The 20,829-nt window shown below is 40.4% G+C and overlaps 1 protein-coding gene across 6 annotated transcripts in view; it reads left to right on the forward strand.

Annotated features, from left to right (window-relative positions):
- Positions 1-20,829, forward strand: part of ENOX1 (ecto-NOX disulfide-thiol exchanger 1) — a 453,288-nt gene that overhangs the window by 330,524 nt on the left and 101,935 nt on the right. For all 6 annotated transcript variants that reach the window (XM_067563159.1, XM_067563161.1, XM_067563160.1 and 3 more), the window contains 2 exons: positions 10-243; positions 11,761-11,973. In XM_067563159.1, the coding sequence (XP_067419260.1) occupies positions 10-243; positions 11,761-11,973 (447 nt within the window). The remainder of the gene's footprint in view (positions 1-9; positions 244-11,760; positions 11,974-20,829) is intronic.

The raw sequence follows: 20,829 nt of genomic DNA on the forward strand, positions 1-20,829 counted from the left end.
TGCTTTCAGGTTACCGCATGAGATTAGGATCTAGCACAGACAAAAAGGATTCAGGTCGCCTTCATGTTGATTTTGCTCAGGCAAGAGATGACTTTTATGAATGGGAATGCAAACAAAGAATGCTGGCCAGAGAAGAACGTCATAGGCGCAAAATGGAAGAAGACAGACTACGACCTCCCTCTCCTCCGGCAATAATGCATTATTCTGAACACGAAGCTACTTTGCTGGCTGAAAAATTGAAAGGTAATGGACTTTTTTTCCCACTGTATTATATTCTAAGAGCAGAAGTCACCCAGATGTAAGAACGCTGATAAAACCAATCCCATCATAATAGTGCTGTTGATTTCTCTCTAATATGCTCTTTTATTTGCCCTCTTCCTTAATCCCTCCACTGCTGGTCTTGCCATCATTATGATATGCACATACCTTTCAGGCATGTGCAGTGTGTGTCCCTCTGGCATTTTTATTTTAACAGTTTAATTTAAACATTCAGAAGTCTTGTACATGTTTCTCTTCTGCTTGGTTACATCAAGGTACATAGTACATGAGTGGGGAACCCAACCTAAAGATCCAACTTGGATAAGGGGAGTCTTTAATGTGACATAATTATCCATCTTGGAAAAGGCACTCTTAATGTTGCAACCTCTTACATACCTCTTTCACATTTAGGGACCAATTCTGCAGCCCTTACTCATGTTGAGTAGTACTGTGCTTACACTGAACTTGACAGAACTACTCAGTGAGTATACTGTTCTATATAAGTTCTTCGACTGCTCTCATCACTGTAGCATCTGAGTGCCTTTCAGTAGTTAATTAAGCGCTATGACTTATATCTGTCACATGTAGTTCATTCTTTCACTCTCTCCCGGGGAAGAAATGCGTGTGCAGTGCAGATTTTTGTTTTTTAATTTTTTCAGGGTTGGTTGGTTAGTTTGTTTGTTTGTTTGTATATACTCATGCTGAGTAAGTACTAGTCAAGGTATGGCTTGAAGATTTGAACCCTTAATAATTAGTTAATATGTGAATCATAGTAAAGATATAAAAATGTAAAAGCAAATGGCTCCTTTCGCCTCAGTTATTTTTTCATTAGGCTTCTGGCAACTGGGGTTGGCATCTGTTCGCCCAGGCAGAGGCCAAAATGTTGCCTGCTCTGTGTGCCAGCTTGCAAGAAAATACGGTTCTTGCCACTGTTTTGGAATTGTAAATAGCCAGATTAGACTTGGAATATCTTGATGTCAACACACCAGCATACTGTGCTCACTAGGAAATACACATTTGAAAAGCAGGATAAGGGTCGTGCACAGTGTGGTCCTGCATCTTTGGAGAGTGTAGCAGAAGTGTACCCTATTGTCTCTGAGAGAATAATGCTAGCCACACAGATTTATACTGAATGTGAATCATGGATGCAAATCTAATTCATGCGTTAAATTAAATGCAGACAACTAGGAAATCACAGTGATAGGCAGCATGGTTAAAAATCACAAAACAAAACAAAAAAAGTCAGGCCATGAAAATGGTAACGTTCAAGCAGCATTGTTAGGCTTAACAGCCTGTGGGCTAGATGGTGTCTGGCCTACACAAATGTGGGTGCGTGGGGGAGGAGAGCTCACAAGCTTCTCCTCTTTCCATGTCCCTGCAGGTGCTCTCCTCTGTTGAATAAGTAGTGAACTGCACCAGCCGGGTCAGCTGAAGTAGACACATTGAGTTGTGTGTCATTATACAGAAGAAACCAAGGCCCACTCTTGCTCACTAATCCTTCCAAAGGCCTCATAGACAGAGTACACAAGAGAGCTGAGGAATAGAATGCTGTGGTGACCCGCATGAGAGAGAGAAGCATGGGACAAATAATACATTGGTTTGTACTACCCTGTGATGTCTTAAAAACAGAGGAATGGAGCAACACAGGAGCCAAGTCATCTATCCCTGCTGTAGACGTAGATGCATCACCACAGCCTCACAGTCTATGGTACGGTATTGAAGGCAGCTGGCAGAACTAAAATCACCCTTGGTGCTTGTTCTTCATGCAGCTCCAAGAGCAGAGCTAGACCAACAAAACTACTGCAGTTTCTATACTGTATCCAGGTGGGAATCAAGGTTAACTGAGGCCAACAAAGTCATAGGCTTCAGATGTTACCAGATTTGCTTGCCGCAATAGTCTTAACAATTTTTCCCAAAAAAAGGAAGTTCAAAATGAGTCATTTGTTAGGAAGATTGTCCTCCTTAAAAGATGGACTGTTGAGCAGAGACCTCACAATTGCTTCCTTAAGGACAGCTATTACCATGCCCTCCCAAAGCAAGGCACTGACAGCATCAATAATAAACCTAGTGTTTCTGCACTAACCTTCATCACTCATAGGTTATAGCTTCCGTAGCAGCTCCAGAGTCTCACTGAACAACACTGGCTAAAATTCAAGCAAAGAAACATAACATCTGTTCCTCACTCCTCCACCCTTCCCGAAGATACTACTCTGCAACCACAGAGGCAGACAAATTGGTCTGGAGCCAAGCATTTTTTATCATCAAAGTACCCTTGGAAATTCCTGACAACAAGGAAAAATATGACTTGATGACTGAGTGGAGACAATCTGGATTCACTCGGATGTCCACAGACCAGAATAGTTCTGCTGCTTAGGTATTTGTAAATTCGATGGTGGAGGTCACAAAAATCTTTCCTTGTCTTATGCACAACCACAGCATAAGACATCAAAAAATCATTGCAGTCCGTCAGACTTGGCACAAAAACTCTGCCTCCAGTATTCCAAACATCTTCCCACTCGTTTCACGTGCTGCAGATTTTTCTAATATATCAGTGACCAGGGAGAAAGAAGCCAGGTAAGAGGGTATAAAAGTTTCTGTGTGATTGGCTAAAGACAAAAGTTCATTATAAAATCCTATCAGGAAACTGATCGAGTGGGCTGTTAGCTAAATAGCATTCTGCCTCTGTGCCATTTTGAAGTATATTAATTCTATTAGCCTCTGAACTTGGACAATTAAAATAGATCAGAAGTAGCAATGGTCAATTGCTGACAACTTCCACATACACATGCACCCCAGTCTCAAAATTCTGCTTGATTCAGCTGGTCCAGAAGTAGGCCAGATGCAAGAGTTATCAGAAATCAGCTAGGACACTCTCCAGGTAAAGTGGATCTTTATGAGGTCGGCTTTCCTCCAGTAATAGACTGAAAATGGCTAATTAAAGAAAAACAAAGAGAATTTCCCTTATGAGATCTTGACCTAACCCAAAAGAATTATCTGCATGGACATCAGTCAGCATCAGTGACTCTTTTACTACCATGAATCAGTCAGCTCAATCACAGACCATCATGATTGGTGGTGGAATGAGGTTTTCTGTACAATGGCATGAGTTCCATCTTAATCCCATCCTGGAACTCACATGTAAGAGAGAGAGAATCAACTGGAACCAGTTTTGCAACAATAGACCACCTACATTTAAGGCTAGGTATAAATATAATGGCTATGCTACTCCCTGATTCTCCTTTGTTTTATGCTGAATTGAATACCCAGCTGAAGACAACTGTGCCAGCGCAGGCTTTGTCACCCAAACAGGTTTCAGTCAGAGGCCTCATCCTTAATTCAGATGTGGTTGTTTGGAACTTTATCTGCCATATAGACAATGTATATGATCTTGCAGTATGGACCGACAAGAATGATCCTGATCATCTGATGCCCACGTTTCTCAGATAAAACAGCAGGCAAAACCAGTGGACCAAAACTGCACATTCAAATCCATGTTTATTATGGTTAAAACTGGAGATTACCATGCCTTGTCTTCCAGTGCCAGCCACAAAAAGGGATCTCAGCGATCTAAGGCACTCAATTTTTTTCAAATGTCTCTTCCCCCCTGAGCCTCTATATCCCTAGCACATAGTCATTTATCTCTCTTGGCCCTCCTAAGGTATATGAGTAGAATTCTTTTTAATTGATCTAATGTTTTTAAAATCTTTCTTTCTTTCTTACAATACTGCCTTTTTCTAGGCCTAAGATTAGAGATTAAAATTTTGCAATGGCAAATATGTTCTCATAAACACAAATTGCTGCTCATGTTAAGAGTCTAGCCTGCAATGGAAGAAGCAACTTCTCCTCCTGCTGTGCAAAATATTAAAAAAATCAGAATTGCCATATGGAACAGACCATTGGTCCATCTCATCTGCTGTCCTGTTTCTAACAGTGGCCAATGCCAGATGCTTCTTAGAAAAAGCATAAAACTTCATAATGCACATAATAGTGTATCACTGGACCATAGGATGGATATTTCTTCCCGACCCCAACTTGCGATCACCTTATACTCTGGAACATGAGAATTGATATCACTTTTATTTCCCAACATAACTAGTGTAACTGAAAATTCCTTTTTTTCTCCTATAAACAAGTCCCTGATGCTATGCTGTTTGGCAGGCATGCAGGGTATTCAAAATATATGCTTGCTATATTTTCAAGCAGAGGCCAGAATTGACATTTAAGAGGCAGTAGGTGAAAGGTAAAAGAAATGTTCCAGGTGCTCTTCAGAATATGACTAAGAGGTTCTCCTTCAGTCCCTTGTTTTTGTTTATCGAGAAGAGATGATTTGAGCTGTTTTCAGATACTACCACTAAATTTCACCAGCACTGTTTCATCACTTTAAGGATTTAAACCACCTTCACTGAAAGATGCTTGCCCTGACTATCTGGTTAGCTAGTGCTGTGGTGAGATTTCAAACACTACTGCTGTAACCAATTCTTTGTTGTTTGTACGGGTCTTTGTTGAAAATCAGGGCCTCTCTGCCTGGCTATAAGAAGCTCAAAACAACTGCAAACACTTTGCCATTGCCATTATGTACTCTTTCAAAGACAGTATCTGGATTTGTAGTCTAGTCTTGTCACTACGAAGTGTTTGTTGTCCAGTTTATCTGCTCCTGTAGCATCTGAAACCGTAAACTGTTCCATGAAGACTTTCAAATGCATAGGGTCGGATTGTCATCTACGCTACCCTCCCCTTTACATCACTCAAACAGTTCAAAGGAACCATAAAAAAGTCAGTGTAATTTACTCCCACTTCAAAATCCCTTTACCTTGCCACAGCAATGTTAAGAGGCATTTGTGTAAATCAAATCCAGGCTTTTGGACTTGATTCAGGGCTGCTGAATCTATACTTTTGTTTTCTGTGCTTGCTCCTCCATGACCTAGTTTCATCCCGTGTGATGGTCATTTCCCACTTTGTGTCATAATTTGAGGGGCGAAAGTGGTGCTACTCTACTCAAGAGGTGTCTATAATTTGTAATCCCAAGCTCCTGTCAAGTCCTGTCAATAGTTACTGGATGATTCTACTAAATAGATAAGTAGTGAAATAGTTAACAACCTTGATAATAAAAATGACGTATTTAGGCTTTAGAGTTAACATCTTTTGATGAAAAGGGGTAGGCATCTAGGTGGTTCCACAAAGCAGGGATGTGAGAGGGGCCATTGTTTGACCTTCATTTCCAGTCCTGTATCAGTTCATGTTTGGAATTAGATCGCTTTGGAATAAACATAAGAGCTAGAAAAATAATTTTTAAAATTAGAGTTTAAATTATGCAGTAACTCATGTATCTACCAAAGGAGAGACCACCATGATCCAGCTCAGTCAGTCAATGTCTCTATTTGCACGCTAGGACAGACAGTGTTGTTCAGTGAATAACATTTTTCTTTTAGAGATCCTTATAGCCCTGAAAATTCCACTCCCCATTTTCTTTTCTCTGCAAAACCCTTTCCTGCTGGCAGATGAAAGCTGGGCATTTTTATTTCTGCAGCCTGCCTGATGTTAACCTGAACTTGCTTTGACCAGAAGGGGTTTCAAAGTGTTTCCTCTCTCTAAGTGCCTATGTTGCCTTCAACGCATCTATCTATCTATCCGGTCAGCTTTCACCATGGTATCTAAGTGGTGACATCTGACATGGTGCCAACATCTTGTGGCTGGAGAATCTGGGTCTGAGTTTAAGAGTCAAATTTGCTGCCACTAGAACACTAAAATGGGTTATTTGCACTTTTCCTTCACTGCTCTACATTGCTAGTGGCAGTATACAGAGATACTTCTTGCTCTGGTGTCATTTGCATCCTTGTGTTTTCTTTTAGACCAAGGATCACAGCCTGAGCCACCATGGATAAAACCCATGTATACCACAGTAACAGCCTTTGCTAAGTCATTTACTATGTTGGTATTATTTCTGACAAAGAAACCAACTTTAATCTGGTTGTCAGAATCCTGTATAACGTAGGTAGCCCTTTTTCATGGGGCCAACATACGAGAAGAGCTGGGGTTTGAACAAGAGTGAAAGCAGCAGTGGGATTACTAGAATGAAATGAGCATCAAAGCACTGACATTGATAGACAAGAGGACAAAGAATATATACTCATCCATATGTCTGAGATATGATGAAATATCCAGACCAGAACTGGTTTGATGAAATTTTCAACCCCCTTTCTGAGACACACTCTCAGATCCTAGATAGTAGTCCACAGTTTTGCTGAAATGTGGTAACAAGTTGGCAGATAGTTAATGAAATCATGCCTTTCTATACTGGAGTGTGGCTGTAGATAGGAATCCATCATGAGAGGGTTTGGGGGTAGTCTACATATCTTAACAAGAACAACAGAAAATTATGTTATCAGATAGTGTATTATGAAAATGGTGCTACCATGACCACTTGTTTGCTGTACTTCTTTCCCCTGGTCTATATCTTTTAGATTTTAAGATCTTAGCACATTGCAGTTGCTATTAGAAATAAATAATTAATAATCAATCCTCCCAATCAGATATATTGTTGCTGCATAAAAAGATATAATGATAGATATTTGGGACCAAATTTTTATGCATGCGTATGACTCCTCATTCAATTTTGTGCCCACAACAATAAAGTCCCAACTAACAATAAGCTTGATACATTGACCTTCTTTCTATATGTGGATGCTGCTCTAACAGGTACATTGGAACAAATCATTTTAATCTGTATGCATATGACATTTGGGTTCCAAAGTGTAGTTTTAAACACCATGAAATTCCTACTTCAAGCACATCTTTACCTCATGGTGTCATCTTCACAAATCACTTCTTGCAAACAGGCCCCTTTAAACTACTGTGTCTTATTGGCTGCAGGTAGTCAAGCATTCCTGCTGTCTATTGACAGCATCTCATCAAAAATCAATATCGAATTTAAAATATTTTAGAGAAAGGGAACATAAATATCTGCAAGACACGGACACTATTCTGTTATTGAACTCTCTTTGAAATGTGGTTTCTCATTCTGAGCACAGCAAAGTAATTCACCTGCTTTTCCATTTTAAAAAATTATAATTTGCAAAATTCAGAAGCTGCCTCTATGCCAGGTACTGTATTATCCCCTGAAGAGAGAACAGATTGGAAATTTAAATAAATAGATGGCAGCTACAGTAAAATGAACTAACTGGGGATGTATCTTCTGCAAGATTCAGGTAACATCAAGCCTGACAATCTGAACCCTGTTAGAAGTATAAACAATATTTAATTGCTTGCAAAATAGGATATTTCACTGAGAAGAAATCCACTCTGTTTTCATTGTAACTCCATACTTGCAAGCTAGCTAGACTTTTAAGCCTTGCAGGAGTGGTGCAATTACCCAAAGGGGGAGCCTAATGAAGTTTAATGAAGTAGAGACCAAAATTAATGCATTAGACAGGAAGTCAGTACTGAGCTCCTTCTAATAAAACTGCAGAGTGCCTACTGAAATAATTTTGAGGCATTTTTGCATCCTATTTAAATTATTATATTCTACACAAAGACATACAATAAACAGGTATCAGCATTTTTATGTCAAATCTGTTCACTCACCATTCCCATTTTTAGTTCAGTGTTTTTCCCTTTCTTATTCCATATGCCATTGGCATCTGTTGTGACACCATACATCTGGCTAGAAGAGTTGTATTTAGGGATGACCAGCAAGCGCTGTTGTGAGAGCAATGATGCCTTTCAGTAATGAAATTTAAGGTGCACTCAGCTATCAATGGTTGGATAACCCAATTCACTGGATGTTCTATTCCGTATGTGTAAAATAAATACATTTGCTATTAAGTGTGTTCTGAGTGTGGTCCTGACTCACATAATCCATATTACATATTACATGAATTTTAAAATGTTAATATAACATAGTTGATTAAATGTACAGCACTGCAAAACTACTCAATTATAACAGACTAGGAAATTACAGTTCATGGATCTAAAAGTTTGTAATAAGACTTTGAGAAATAGGGAGGAAACTCAATAATCTCATAATTATGTGTTATTGGAAATAATGGCATCAGCAGAGCAAGATAATTAATTTCTGTGGGTAACACAGAACACCCACCTATGGAAAGATCCTCTGTGACTTGAATTTGGAAGAGATTGATTAGACAGTTTGGAAAGATTACATCTGCAATATCTTTTAGTGAGTATATTTTTTAATTTTTAGTTTCAGCCACAATATTTTATTGTGTAACCCCCCATAAGTTTCCTGGATATAATATATAGTGAAGATTATTCAAGAAAAGCTAAAATGGATGATTAATCATTTTTAAAGTAAAGTAAACTGAGAATTGGGATTCCCTGATGCCCTGTTTAAATCTGGTAGAGAAAACTTTCTACTGAATAAGAATGTATATCAGGTATTGAAATGTAGTTCTCCAAGTGAATTTGGGATTGCTCAGAAAGAGTTACATTGTGCTCTGGATGAAGAAAATTAATTAAGTTAGAGTTGCAATGTGTCAGGAACTGGGAGTGGAATCATGGATTTAAAAAGTTAGGAATAAATATTAAATTAGGAATTTTTTAACCTGAAGAGAAGACCTGTTATTAACCAGTGTAGTTCTGCTGTGAATTTATTACTTTCTGGAATTTGTTAAAATTCAGTATGGAAGATTTATTTTCTGTTTGTGCAGAATCATCAGTTAACAGGACCCCAACGCTCATTGGGAGCACGGTGTGTTAGAATAGGTTTTCAATAAACATAGGGGTGAGAGATGGGGCGGTTAATGGATTGAAACTGTTTGACAGAAAGATAGTGTGTTTATGGCCACCAATTGTGATTAATAAAACACAAAGAGTGGTGTTTTCATTTATTGTAGGCTCTGTAACAAAACAGCATGCTGTATAGAGATTAAAGCAAGAGCAAATGGGAAAATAGATCTGTGAAACTGCTTTTTAAAAATGCATCTCAACTAAATATTTTTGTTCAGTTCTGCTGTTTATTCAAAGGTCGTACTTGGATTAGGCAGCTACTGTGCACCATTTCTCTTAATTTTTCTGTCTGTTTTCTTAACCTAAATAGGATAGGATAATTTATTCTAAATGCTACTTTAATATTGGGTCTCTCCTGAATGCTAAATTATGAGCGGTCAGATATGCTGCTATCTACAAGGAAAAAGGAGAAGACTCTGTTCAACTCTATTTATCTTATATTCAACAGCAGCTGAATTTCCAAAGTTAACAAGCTAGTGTTGTCCAGAAAATCACTTAGCTTCATGAAATTCCTTTACTCTGTATTCTGATTTTAAGAAAATGCATGCTAACATTTACAGAAACCATTACAGGCTATTCTCTATAGACTATATTGTAATTTAAATAAACACTATGCTCTAGAGGAGAAATCGTTCTGATGAAGTCACTGGTAAAACCCCCATTGATTTCAATAGGGTCAAGATTTCATCCTAGCTCAGAGGTCCTGAACACTGTTGTTTTTTAGCTGAATTGAGACTATTTCAGAATTCTATAAATACTCAGCTCTTTTAAGGCCTACATGTCTGGTGAACTTCACTCATGAGAATGAGCTAAATGCTGGCAGGTCCCCATTCTTTCCTTCTCAATGGTCACAAAATAAGTGAAAGAGAATGAGGGCATGGCCACGTATGGATGCAAAGTCACAGCAGGATTCAAAAAGAGGACATTGTGATGCTTTCATTTTGTGGATTTCTGAGAGTATCTCAAATGAAAAAAGTCTATCCAGCTGGTAGAGGTTGAATCCAGGTGATAGCACGGAGAGTCCAGAGTACTGGGGTCTATTCCTAAATCTGTTATTGACCAGCTGCATGACCACAAGCAACTCACTGCACCTCTCTGGGTCTTAGGCCCCCATCTTCCTTGTATTGTGATTTGTGATCTAAAATAAACAGTCCTGTATAACATATAAGAATTATTATTACTTATTTTATTATTTTTTACAGCTAGATTGTGTTCCCTTACAAAACAATTAAAAAAAACTTGTCAGATCTCTCCACGTGATAGGCTGGTTTTAATATTTTCACATATTCATTCCAAATTGTATTGGGCAAAACCTCTCCTTCCTTCTCTGTAGACATTTCTGCAGCAGGGAAGACATACTAAAAATTTAAAATATTTGAAGGAAGTAAACACCAAGCATCAGGATGAATTATTCAGAATAAATTATTCAGTAAATGGAAAAAATCAGAAAAGAAATCACATTTAGACTGAATTGTAAAGAATCTTCATTTCACAGTTTAATGGACCTCACTGTAAGAATCTCTTGAGAAAGGGGAGAAAGCATCATCACAGGAAATCTTAAAAAAAGTACCAGATGAAGTTCTAGAAAATATACTATAGGGTGAAATTTGGAAGGATTAGTGGGCAAGATGGCCTACTAGATATTTCCCATCTCTGCTTTGCATTTCGATTCTACTGCTTTTACTGATGATGAGTAGCACTATTGCTAATCCCATTGAAGTCAATGAGACTCCTTGCATGAGAAAATTACTAATTTTAACTAATGATAACAGATTCAGGCCCTTTATCATTATAATACTTGGTTTGGTTTGGTTGTTAAGTTTTTATTTTATACAACCTCACTAGAACATAAAAATGGCCACATTGGCTCAGATCAATGGTCCATCTACCTCAGTATCCTGTCTTCTGACAGTGGCCAACGCCAGATGCTTCAAAGGGAATGAAAAGACAGGGCAATTATCAAGTGATCCATCCCCTGTTGTCCAGTCCCAGCATTTGGCAGTCAGAGGATCTAAAGGTCTAGCCCAAGATTTAAATGTCTAATGTGCATACAATGCTTCTCCGTTTTCCGTTTCTAAATGATCATAAAATGCAATCAGAGGTTTAGTATCCAGTAATAGGTGGAAGAAGAAGAACTAGGTGTAGTGGGAGTCTGTGTCATTGGAAGATTTTGAGTGGATTTACTGTTCTGCAGACCTAGACCCTGTGCTCTGACAAGAGGCACAGAATGCAGAATTTTTATTGCACAGGAATGTATTATTATTTGCCCAGCTCAAGGTCTTTATGTACAAACTTTAAATGAACAATATTAAAGGCCAGTCAATATGGCCACAAAATGCAGATACTTCCTGATGTAATTGAAACATCACTCCACAGCCTCCCACATTAAATCCCTACACAATTTAATAAATCTAGCACCTCACATATGCCCACTTACCATTTCTTTAGTGTATGTGGAAAGTCAGGCCACTTTTTTTGAGAGAGAGAGAGGGGGAGAAAGAGAAAACTATTATAATAACTAGAGACCAGCTTTGGACAACAATTTATGAAGCTTCATATGAGAGCACATCAGCTCCCCATATTTGGTGGTACAATAGACCAAAAATTATAGCCCAGTATTATACGGTGTAAGCACAATTGATGAAGATTTTAATGTGGCAGAGAGCAGAATATCCTGGGATATTTGTATCTGTAATTGAAAACCTGTTCTAGATGACAGCAAATTGAAAATTGATGAAAACCTGTTCACTGTTCTAGATGACAGCAAATTTTCAGAGGCCATCACAGTGCTGCTTACCTGGATTGAACGAGGCGAGGTGAATCGTCGCTCTGCCAATCAATTCTATTCAATGGTGCAGTCGGCAAATAGCCACGTTCGCCGACTTATGAATGAGAAAGCCACTCATGAGCAAGAAATGGAACAAGCCAAGGAGAGTTTTAAAAATGCCTTAACAGGGATCCTTACTCAATGTAAGTAACTCTTTTTGTCCAGTGTTGTTGTGGTGGTGGTGGTGGTGTGTTTTGTGTGTTTGGGGGTAAGTAGTTACGATAAAGTCACATTCTACTTCATATCCTATTTCATACTCTATAGCAATTTGGAGGAACAAGGACCATTCCTAAGAGCTTATTTCTCAAGGTGAGCAAAGTTTCAGTAGTTTTTCCATTAATAGACTGAGACATACTGTCTGATCCATAATGTTTCAGGAAACTGACCAGACAAAAGTATTCCTAACATGGAACAGAGAAAGATCATGCATTAGCTGGAGTGCAATGATCTCTAATCTGTGAGTTTTTAGATATAAAGAAATCTAGTTATATTGGATACCTACAGAATAGAGAACAATCACTATTTTCTTTGGACTGTGTTTAGGTAAAAATAATTCGTAGAAATGAACAGCTTTCTGGAGGTTTATTAATAGTGTGCTGAGTCCACCCCTCAACAAAAGAACTCTCTGCACTGCTGTTGGCAGCACAAGTGCTTTGCTGTTATTCTGCCAACGTTCATTTGGCAGGTAAAGTGCCTTAAATATTTAGTGCTGGCAATTTTTCCCTGTACAGAAATATAATCAATGAATGTACCTTAATGGGGTTCCCTCATAAAACAATAATCAGGATAATTGCCTAGGGCTCTTTAAAAATTGTACTTCATTTATGCAGGATTTTAATATGTATAATGCATCCCCACAATCTTGGTTTTTGATTCATTCAATCCATCTGTACCTAATCCACATGGAAAAAGACTAGATTCCAATTATCCCCAAGTTCCACAAATAATGGACCTAATAACAGTCATAAAGATGCATCCTACTTAAAGCTGCAAGATACAAAAATTAGGAAAATTTATCAGTCTGAGACCAATATGCATGTTGCACTTTTGTGTCTTAATTATGTCTTTAGTGTTTACATAAAAATTAACTAGATGCACCATAAACACTGTGAGAACTTTCCATGAAAGCCATGATAAAAGATAGAGGGAGTTATTAACTGAGGACATGTGTGCAATTGGTGAGTTTTCAAGATCAGTTAATACCCATGGTAGTTTGGATAGACAGGTCATTTTACATCTCAGTGACTGAAAAATAGTGTGCAAAGAGAAGGAAAGTGAGCACCACCTTGGCCATGTTGTTCTATTCGCAGCAGGTTTTCTAAACTTACAAGTACAACAGCCAATTCTAGTATTCAAAAATGCAGTGTAAAAAAATCACCTTTTGTCAGCAGTCTGAAACTTAATTAAATCCATCTAAATTATCCTGTTCATCACCAACTGCTGTGGAACATCTGTCACTTGAAAACTGAGAGCCTTGTACTTTTAGGCTATGTCTACACTACAAAATGTGGTTGATGCAAGTTATGTCAGCATAAAGCCCCCTCAGTTAATATTTCACTTGTGTGCATGCATATTTGGCTTCTTTTATTGGTGGTGCACATACTCACTCATTGATATGTTTATATCAATGCACAGTGTGGTGCACTATGGGTAGGTATCACAGTGCGCAACCCACCACCATTCAGCGCACTGTCTTTTGGGAAGTTTTGGCAATGCATGGTGGGACAGAAACGGGTCATGCAGGGGTAACTGGGAGCAAGGGGTCAACTTCCCAGTGTGCAATTGTCTCCATCCTATAATATCATCTATATCCCATAATTTTCATGTCTTTTTTCAAAATCCCATGAACCCATGAAGCCTTCTTGGCTGTCCACCATCTCTGACAGAAGCATGGAGCCTGCACAGCTCCACACTATTGTCATGAGCATTGCAAGCACAGGACACATGGTCGTCCGGTAATTGCAAAACCACAAAAAGAACCAAATCAGCAAGGAACCTGATGATTTCTTGGAGGACAGAATGCTGTGGGACATAGGAAGAACCAGTTCCAGGTTGTTGGTGGTGTTCATGGAACAGCTGCAGGTGTTGCTTATGGACCCGAGAAATGAGCACTGCCTGGTGAGATCACAACATAATTCAGGCTTGGGATGTCGAGAGGTGACTGCAGAACTTTCAGATGCACATGGCCACATTTCTGGATCAGTGTGCTGAGCTTGCCCCAGCCCTCCGGCGCAGGGACACAAAAATGAGAGCTGCTCCTACAGTGGAGAAGCAAGTTGCAAATGCACTGTGAAATGCCATATTGCTGCCCGTCAGTAGAAAATCATTTTGGAGTTGGAAAACCTACTGTTGGAGCTGTTGTCATGCAAGTGTGCAGGGCCATTCATTGGCTCCTGCCATGCAGGACTGTGACTTAGCAATGTGCAGGAGGACGTAGTGGATGGATTTGCAGCAGTATGGTGCGTGAACTGCGGTGGAGCAATAGACGCTGCATATATCCCTATGTTTGCAGACCAGCTGGCCACAGAGCACATCAACAAAAAGGGCTACTTGGTTATGCAAACATTGGTGGATAACCAGGGATGCTTTACTAACTTCAGCGTGGGCTGGTCAGGGAAGGTGCATGATACTTGCATCTTTAAGAACACAGGACTGTTCAGAAAGCTACAAGCAGGGACTTTCTTTCCTGACTGGCAGATTACCACTGGTGATATTGAAATACCAATAGTGATCCTGGGAGACCTAGCCTACCCTTGTTCCCCTGGCTCATGAAACCATACACCGGCTACCTCGACAGCACAAGGAGAGATTCAACTACCAGCTCAGCAGGTGCAGACTGACAGTTGAATGTGCTTTTGGAAGATTGGATCACAAGATTGGATCTCAGTGAGAAAAATATCGCAATGGTTATAGCTGCTTGCTGTATCCTGCATAATATCTGTGAACCAAATGGAGTAGTTTCCACTGGGATGCAGGGTAGAGCTGGAGTGGCTGTCTGATGAGTTTGACCTGCCAGACTCAAGAGCTATTAAAAGAACTTAATGTGGAGCTGCATGGCTCAGGGACACTTTGAAAGAGCACTTTAACAGTGAGCCACAGTCATGCGTTGTGGTGTACTATGCTCTACTTGGCCCTCCTGTTTTGGGGCCTGTCAGGAATTGTGCGGTGCTTGGTGTACATGTATGAATGTACCACCGTCAATGCAGTTATTAATTTTGTTTGTCACTGATCCTATGAGTTGTGTCACTCTGTACAATAAGAAGTAGGAGGTTGCTTTCAGAACCGCTAGGCGCTCTGCAGCATCTGTTGTGAACTAATAAAGATGAATTGTGTTCCAAATAATAGAATTATATTCTGTAACAAAATCGGTGAAAAGAAAAATCTGTGCAACTTTAAAGCAAATACACTGAAAACTTAATGAATTAATAGAACACAGCTTAATAGAAAGAACATTCATGTCCATTTTAGCTACATATTCCCTGACCTGTGAGAGCCACAGCTGTTGTATGTGAAGCTGTGGTGGTCTTTAATGTCCCCCCAGGTGGAGCAGTAGGGGTAGTGCAACGACCCCTGATGACACAAGGAATGTTGGAAGGAAGAGGTGTGGGGAAGTGCTAGAATGAAGTTCACCATGGACTGCAGAGGGTGGCAAGCCCAGGATTGTTGAATCTGTAGAATCTGTTGAATCTGTCCACAAGAGTCTGCAGCATGTGTGTTTGCTACTGAAGAAGACCCTTTATGTCCTGGTGCATCTCCCTCTCCTTTTCCTTCTGGGAGTCCTTGGCCTTTCTCCACTCTCCTTCTCCAGGCTGTCTGCAGTGTTCACCCTCCAGGCCCTGTGCTCATGATCATTGGCTTGCAGGATCTCATTGAACATGTTATCCCGAGTCCTCTTCTTTCTCCTCCTTATCTGGCTTTACAGGAATTCCACAAGTGTGGAAGGGAACCCCTCAAGGTCACAATGGCAGCAACTGCAGATAAAACACAGTCAGTATAATTGCAAAAGTTAAGATTCAGAACTCCCTTCCCTTTCCCCCCTAATGTTCTAAATAAGACATGCTCATTGACTCTTTTGCTTGGGATTGCATGTGCCTGGTGCCTCTCACAGCACCAGCCAAAATGAGTAAGGCTCGTCAGAGGTGAGGAAAATGAGGAGGGAGTTGCTTAATTGCATGAAACTGTGAGTATAGGGCAATGGCACTGAATACTGGCACATAGCTCACTCCTGAGGGTAACAAAGGCAAAAAGCACACAGCCACTGCTGGCATCCCGAAACCACCCAGTCCCGTGTGCTGCTAGCTTGTGTACTGCAATGGTGCCTGCTGAAGTTATCACTGACTGGCATGGGAAAGTATCCTACTGCTGAGGAAGAAATGGGTTTCATCCCTAGAAACCAGTGGAGAAGTAAGTTGTAATTGCACTGTCGAAACTTGCAATGCCATATTGCTGCCAGTCAGTAGAAAATCATTTTGGAGTTTGAAAACCTGCTGCGGGAGCTGTTACCTCCATGAAAGTTTTATCAAGATCTCTCAGGAGGATTCAAGGGACATCCCTGTGTAAATAAATAATCTGCTCTGCGTGATCCCCTCTCTTGCCTAACTCTACAGGGCAATGAAAAGCAAATAACAACTCTACCGCTCTTTGTTGTACCACTACTTCTTCTAGTATGAGTAAATCAATGAAAAGTCGATAGATGTGTTTGTTAAGTTAGGGGAGCTGTCATTGTAATGAAAAACAAATTTACACACTTATCCAATGACCCTTCCCCTTCATTGGGCTTGACTGCTGGGACTGATTGGACTGTGGTGGAGTCTCAAACATGTCCTAGTTCACGGCATAGCTGGACCTCCGGTTGTGTGTGTGTCATACTCCTCCACCTCCTTCTCATCCTCACTGTTCAAGCCAGGGGCCTGTGGCTCTGGCTCCTCAGAGATATCGATGGTGGACTGCAGGGTGGTGGAGCAGTCTCCATCAAGAATGGCATGCAACTCTTCGTAAAAGCAGCAGGTCTGAGGTTCAGCACTGGATCAACTGTTGGTTTCCCTGCCCTTCTGGTATGCCTGCCTACAGTTCTTTCGCTTTCATGCAGCACTGCTGCTGCTACCTGTGGTACCCCTTCTCCTGTATACCTCATGCAATCTGCTCATAGATGTTGACGTTTCCACAGCTGTTCCATAGCTGTGTTGGCACAGCTTCTTCTCCCCACAGACCCAAGAGATCCAATATCTCCTGTCTACTCCAAGCCAGAGCATGTCAGGAGCATGTAGTTGACATGGTCAGCTCTCTGAAGTTGCACACAATAATGGAGTGCAGCTAGGTGTACTCACCAAGCTGGACAGTCAGGAAAAGGTATTTCAAAAATTTGCAGAGCTTTAAAGGGGAGGGGAGCCTTCTGGTTTAGTTGACCTCTGGGCAGTGGAGTTCGCAATTGTGACCAGAGTGGTCAGTGTCAGGCATTGTGGGACAGCTGCTGGAAGGCTGTTAGGGATGACATAGGTAATGCAGTGTCTACTGTCGCACTGTGTCGACCATGGCTAGAGGACGCTTGGAGAGATGGCATTACTATGTCAGTGTAACAAGGCATTTACATCAGTGAGAGACAAATTTAAGAGTAGACACTTGCACAGCTATGTCGACGCAAAACAGCTTATGTCAACCTAACTTTGTAATGTAGACCAGGCCTTGGGTGAGACTTATATTACTCTCTGGTTAGTTCCTGCCATATGTTGAATTGTGATGTTTCCTTAAAAGGAAAATTAGCCCAGGTGAAGGTAAATTTTTCCAAACATGACGCTTATACAAAGCTGACGAACTCTCAGCAGTACCAGGAAGGAAGATAGTCCCTGAACAGTCTGTCATTTGGGGGCAAAGTCACTGAAAAGACATACTTGTCTAAAGGTGTCACAATCCACATATGTTTATGAATACCAAATTTATGAGCTTCCCAGATGCTCCAAGTTGTTGTTTTATCAGTGTTGTAAACATTCCCCGTTCATTTCATTAACATGTCTTCTTAAATTCTCTGCAAACTCTTTATGAGCAGATGGACAATATTTCACTTTTCACACATATATAGTAAACCCAATATTGCTAAACAAGGAGATTGTGAAACTGACTTCTCTTTTCAAGAATCTTGTATATCTCATCATTCATTTAAGGAATATTCTGTAATGTCTCCTTTACATCATTTCTATACACATAAAATTATACATTCTGATGCAGTATGCCATACCAACATAACAGTCTTTATGACCAAAAATCTGGAATTAAATTTGATGTTATCCTGTAGCATAGCTATCCAGAAAGTATTTTGGCTTATTTTAAAAAAAAAGTTTTCTAGCTTTCTACAATAAGGGTCTAAAATACAATAGCATACACTAATGTAATACTGTATGGACAATTGACATCAGCATTATAGTACTTGGGTATGCTTCACAATTTTCTGAAAAGAAAAGTGTAAAGGCAGAACCTGGGAGGTTATTTAAAAGTACCCAAATAGTAAGGAAAAATGGGTAGCGCAGGAAGTGGAGAAGAAATGCATTAAGGAAATGGGGTTTAAGGCCATTTGTCTCGAACACATACAGAGTGCATGTTGGTCTCAACATAAAATACTTTCTTATTAACAATGATGAGTGCAATCAGAAAATTTTAGCTTATGGCCCAGCCACCAAAGAACTACAGGTAGTGAAATCCCCGACAGAGGTTTCTGACTTCAGGCATTTGAAAGATTACCAAGAGGATTACACCTAAACATTTGGGTCAAGTGTTCAATACATAAATTAATTGTCTGACCATGATGTTTGTGGAAGAGTAAACAGCAAAATAAAGTGTGTTATAACCAGGCCTGCCGACAGGTGAGGGGAGCAATTGCCAAGGGGCCTGGTGATTTAAAAGGGCCAGGGCAGATGGGAGGATAGATACGTGTCCTCTTCTCCTCCCCACTCCTACCCTGAGGCCCACTGCTTGCACTCTCCGCCCCTCCCCTCAGCCGAGCTTATTTATTATGCACCATGCAGGTTCCTGGGTGGTTTAGGAGATGATGTATGCTACTCAGCTTCCCGTGTTCATCAGTAATCTCCCTGGGGAGTCCAAGGGACCCGGGAAGCTGAGTAGCAGATACCGCCTCCTCAGCCACCCAGGAGCCTGCATGGCCATAATAAATAAGTAAAAACTTCTCGTGGAAGCCCACTCAGACATCAGACATCCCTTTCTAGGGGAGCCATTGACTGTTCTGCCTTGGGGCCCGGAATAGCTGTCAGTGGGGCTGATTATAACTGTTACACCACCAGTTTACTGATCCTATTTAAGTCCTACAGCTGGTCTTAGTCTCTTTATTAGTGAGGCAAGGTGGGTGAGGTAATATCTTTTATTGGACCAACTTCTGTTGGTGAGAGAGACAAGCTTTCAAGATACACAGAGCTCTTCTTCAGATCTGGAAAAGGTACTGAGGGTACCACAGCTAAATACAAGGTCAAACAGATAGTTTAGCATAAGTAATTAAGACATAATCAAAGCTAAGGTACCGTTCAAGGTGAAGTGACCTGTTAACACCCCTCTAATCAAAGGACAAAAATAGGGGTTAGTGGGTTATAGATTGTTGTAATAAACCATAAATCCAGTGTCTTTATTTAGACCATGATTTTTAGTGTCTGGCAAAGTTATGAATTTTAGTGTAAAACACTGAATTTATGGCTTGTTACTACAACAACAACTACATATAACAAGCTATAACAACACTGCATACAACAATTAGTCTCTTTATGATACTTTTTCAGTTATTTAAAGGATAAAGAAAGGGAGAAACAGTCATTTGGTTGCTTTCTTTAAAGGAGTAGTTTTTCCAGCTGTAAATTAGTGTTAGCAATATGGTGTTCTTCACAGGGATTTCTGTCAGGTAGCAAGCTATATATATACAGAACTGACAGCCTCTTGTGTCCTTCTGTCATGGGGTTGTATAGCCCGGCACTTCTCTGACCTTCCACCATTCATCCCTTCCCCAAAGCACATGTTCCCCAAGAGGCCTTTAAACACTAGTGCTCATGCGAAAGCAGTGTTAGTGCATAGAACATGGAGTTTTATTTTGTTTCAATGTATTAAAGAATTCTGGCTCTAACAAGCTAAGTGTTCACTCCAGTGCTTCTGTGACTTTGCTGCCCACACCATAGACTCCATCTACATATTGTCTCTTTAGATTGTAAGCGATTTGGGGTAGGGTCCCTGGGTACAATTTTCAAACGTGCCTACATGGTGTAGAAGCCTAAGTCCGTTTTCAAAAATGACTTAAGGTTCCAGATGTATGAAGGGATTTAGGCACCTAAAGATGCAGATAGGCACCTAGTGAATTTACAAAAGTGCCTATGCAGATTAGTGCCTATTTTCTATGACTTTCAGTGGAAGTTAAATGCTCAAAAGGCTTAGGCACTTTTGCAAATCCCACTAAACACCTATCTGCATCTTTAGGTGCACCTATCTGCATCTAAATCTGGATTAAAGAGTGTACGTCTCACTGACTTTCAATAGGTCATTTTTGAAAATGGCCTTAGACTGCTAGGTCACTTAGAGTATGTCTACACTACAATGTAAGGCCAGGGTTAATGGGACTCAAATCAGCTGACCTGTGTTAGGGAACCTGGACTTGAGTGTCTACATTTTAATTTTAACCCTAGGTTAAGAATTTTCTGACCTCTGCTTGAACCTAGGGCTCTGGCATCCACACTGCAGTGCACAGACCCAAGTCGAAGGAACCATATCCCAGAGTCCCTAACGTCCCCCAAAATGTGGCTGCTCTATCCCTAGAACATGGTGCACTATGGGAAAACCTCACTGCCCACCCTGTCCGTTACCAGGAAGCAGCTTGCTTTGCAGAAAGCTTGATTGGTTCACTCTGCATTGCAAACCCGGGAGGCTCTCTGATAGGGTGTGTGCAGTTCAGTGGTCAGATCAGAATGGGTTAATGCTGACCTGAGCTGCTGCCATGTGCCAAGTTGGGACAAGGGGCT

The sequence above is a fragment of the Emydura macquarii genome, unplaced genomic scaffold (assembly GCF_026122565.2).
Source record: "Emydura macquarii macquarii isolate MOO-44397 ecotype Brisbane River unplaced genomic scaffold, CSIRO-AGI_Emac_v2 contig_2473, whole genome shotgun sequence".
Classification (NCBI taxonomy): domain Eukaryota; kingdom Metazoa; phylum Chordata; order Testudines; family Chelidae; genus Emydura; species Emydura macquarii.